General features: G+C 58.0%; 1 protein-coding gene across 1 annotated transcript in view; it reads left to right on the top strand.

Annotated features, from left to right (window-relative positions):
* Window positions 1-2,284, top strand: part of LOC104275807 (inner centromere protein A-like) — a gene marked incomplete at its 5' end in the record, with an annotated part of 15,571 nt that overhangs the window by 6,928 nt on the left and 6,359 nt on the right. The window contains 3 exon segments of the mRNA XM_009871860.1: window positions 458-593; window positions 671-805; window positions 1,845-1,954. Of these exon segments, the coding sequence (XP_009870162.1) occupies window positions 458-593; window positions 671-805; window positions 1,845-1,954 (381 nt within the window).

The raw sequence follows: 2,284 nt of genomic DNA, 5'->3' as shown, positions 1-2,284 counted from the left end.
GGTGGGGCAGGACCTGCAGCCTCCTCGGGGCTGCTGCTGGATTGGGCCCTGGCTGTGCAGCCCCCCCTGGTTTTCCCTGCAATTAGGGGACACAAGTGAAATCGCTTTCAGCACAGGTAAATCTGTGAACAGCCAACGTATTTATAAAGCAGGTGAAGCCGTGCCGGTGCGCTGCGCTCACTCAGGCACCCCGGGGCTGTGTGTCTTGTGCTGTTGACGCCAGATGGAACTCGCTGGGACTCAGAGCAGAGAGTGAGGGCGATGCTGCAGTTGCTGCTGCGGAGCCTGCCCGAGCTGTGCCGAGCCGTTCGTTCCTGCCCTCATTTCGGGTGGACAGGGTGTGCTGCCTTGGAGCTCGTGGGAGAGCCCTCTCCTCTGGCCGCAGCAAGCAGCAGAGGGTGGATTGTGACCGCCCCACACCACAGTCACCTAATGTGCCTCTTGCTAATGCCACCAGGACCAGAAGCTGTAAGCAAGCGGTGGGCGCTATATGGAACATGGCACAACCAGGGGACCAGACCCCTTCCCCTTTGGACGAGAAGCCCAAGAATTCAGCAAACCAGACTCCAGCTTCTTCTTTGTCTGCCAGCAAGGTGAGCGGGTGTCCTGGGCCTTTGCCTCCCTGTATTTCCCCCCTGACAATGACTGATTTCCCTGCATCTCCTCTCAGGTTGTGAAACCGTTGAAAAACTTCCTGCAGGCTGTGCAGCGAAACCAGCTGCTCACGAGCCCGGGGCCCACGGGACGTGGGGGTGTCATAAAGAATTTCATCAAATGCAGTACTCCCACCCGGCCGGACGTCAAGGTGTGTCCAAGTCCCACCTTTCCTCACAGGGCTGGAGGAGGAGATCAAGTCAGGGGAGTGGCAGGAGGGGCCATTTGCTTAGAAAAGTGTAAATGTGTTCCCCATTCTGTCTGCTGCCACAGATCCGTGCGGCAAACTGGTCTCACAATTCCCCTTCAGCCTCCCCAGGGCAGGGATGCTGGGTGGTGGTGCCTCGCATTGCCTGTCCCCACACACTGTTACTGGCCAGGGGGCCTTGGCACCAATCCTCAAACCTTCCCCAGATGCGGAGAAATCTCAGCTGCTCTATCTGTATCAGCAAAAATGTTTTATATTCTGCGGCTGCTGGGCCATAGGGCAATGGGAAGCTTCTCTCTTTGCAGTGGGTATTGATGATGTGCTGTGAAGGAGGATTCTGGTGTTACTTCCAAGCCCTTAATAATTCTTAAATGTCTCTTCTCTACAGGGAGACTTTGTTGTAAGTAACGACACCCTTAACCGTGGGGACTGGGAGATGATCATGGCCGTGCTTCTTGCCTCTTGGGCACTGGCAGCTCTTTCCTGGGGCACTGGCATCCACGCAGCTCTCTCCAAATAAGCGCGCTGGCCCCACGGGTGGTGAGGTGTCAGGGTCTCCACGGGTGTGCTCTGCAGGGGCTGGGAACTGCTGGGGAACTTTGTGGCCCCAGAGCAAGACAAGTTGTGTTCTCCTTCTCCCCTGCCCTCCCAGCTGCTGGGTAGGCAGCGCTGTCCCAGGCAGGGAGCACTTGCCACAGGAGTGTGCTGTTCCTCACCTAAACGGGTTCTCTACATCTGAAGGACTGAGGTGTTTCCCTCCTTTACCTGTGACTCTTCTACTCTTACGAGTTGAGTAAGCACTGTCGCCAAACCCGTTGCTCCTTCCCTGCTATTCACTTCCCATCCCAGTGTGTGGGTGAAGGGCTCTGACAGGGACGGCTTTGTTCGGCGGGGGCCCAGCCTGGGGCTGCCTGTGCGCCGGCAGCCTGAGGGGAGAAACAGGCCCCAGCAATTGATGGAGTCTGAACTCATCTCCCTTCAGGAGAAGGAGCGGCAGAGACTGGAAAGCCTCAGGAAGAAGCAGGAGGCTGAGGAGCAGAGGAGAAAGAAAGTGGAGGAGGAGAGGAAGCGGCGCCAGGCGGAGATGAAGCAGTGAGTTGGGTCCCAACCTGCCGCTTCTTCCCCGGCTCAGCACAGAACTGCAGCGCTCTGTGCCTCCTGCCAGGGAGGAGCGCTTGGCACGGGGTGCTGCCGGGCACCCCCAGCCCTGTGGGCCGCGTCTCATGGCAGTGAGAACCTCGCTGGTGCAAAGTACTTGCTCATGTCCCAGCTGAATCCGGAACTGAGCTGAGACTGAGCTCAACCAAAGCAAGTTGAGCTTAAAAGGACTGTCTCCCCCAACTGCTGTGGCAAGTCCCTGTTCCCCTGTCCCCCTCTCTGCCGGAGCAGACAAAGCTAACGAGCCCCTCTTGCACCCACCCT

The sequence above is a fragment of the Apaloderma vittatum genome, unplaced genomic scaffold (genome assembly GCF_000703405.1).
Source record: "Apaloderma vittatum isolate BGI_N311 unplaced genomic scaffold, ASM70340v1 scaffold27056, whole genome shotgun sequence".
NCBI lineage: Eukaryota > Metazoa > Chordata > Aves > Trogoniformes > Trogonidae > Apaloderma > Apaloderma vittatum.
This window is presented reverse-complemented; position numbering and strand designations above follow the sequence as displayed.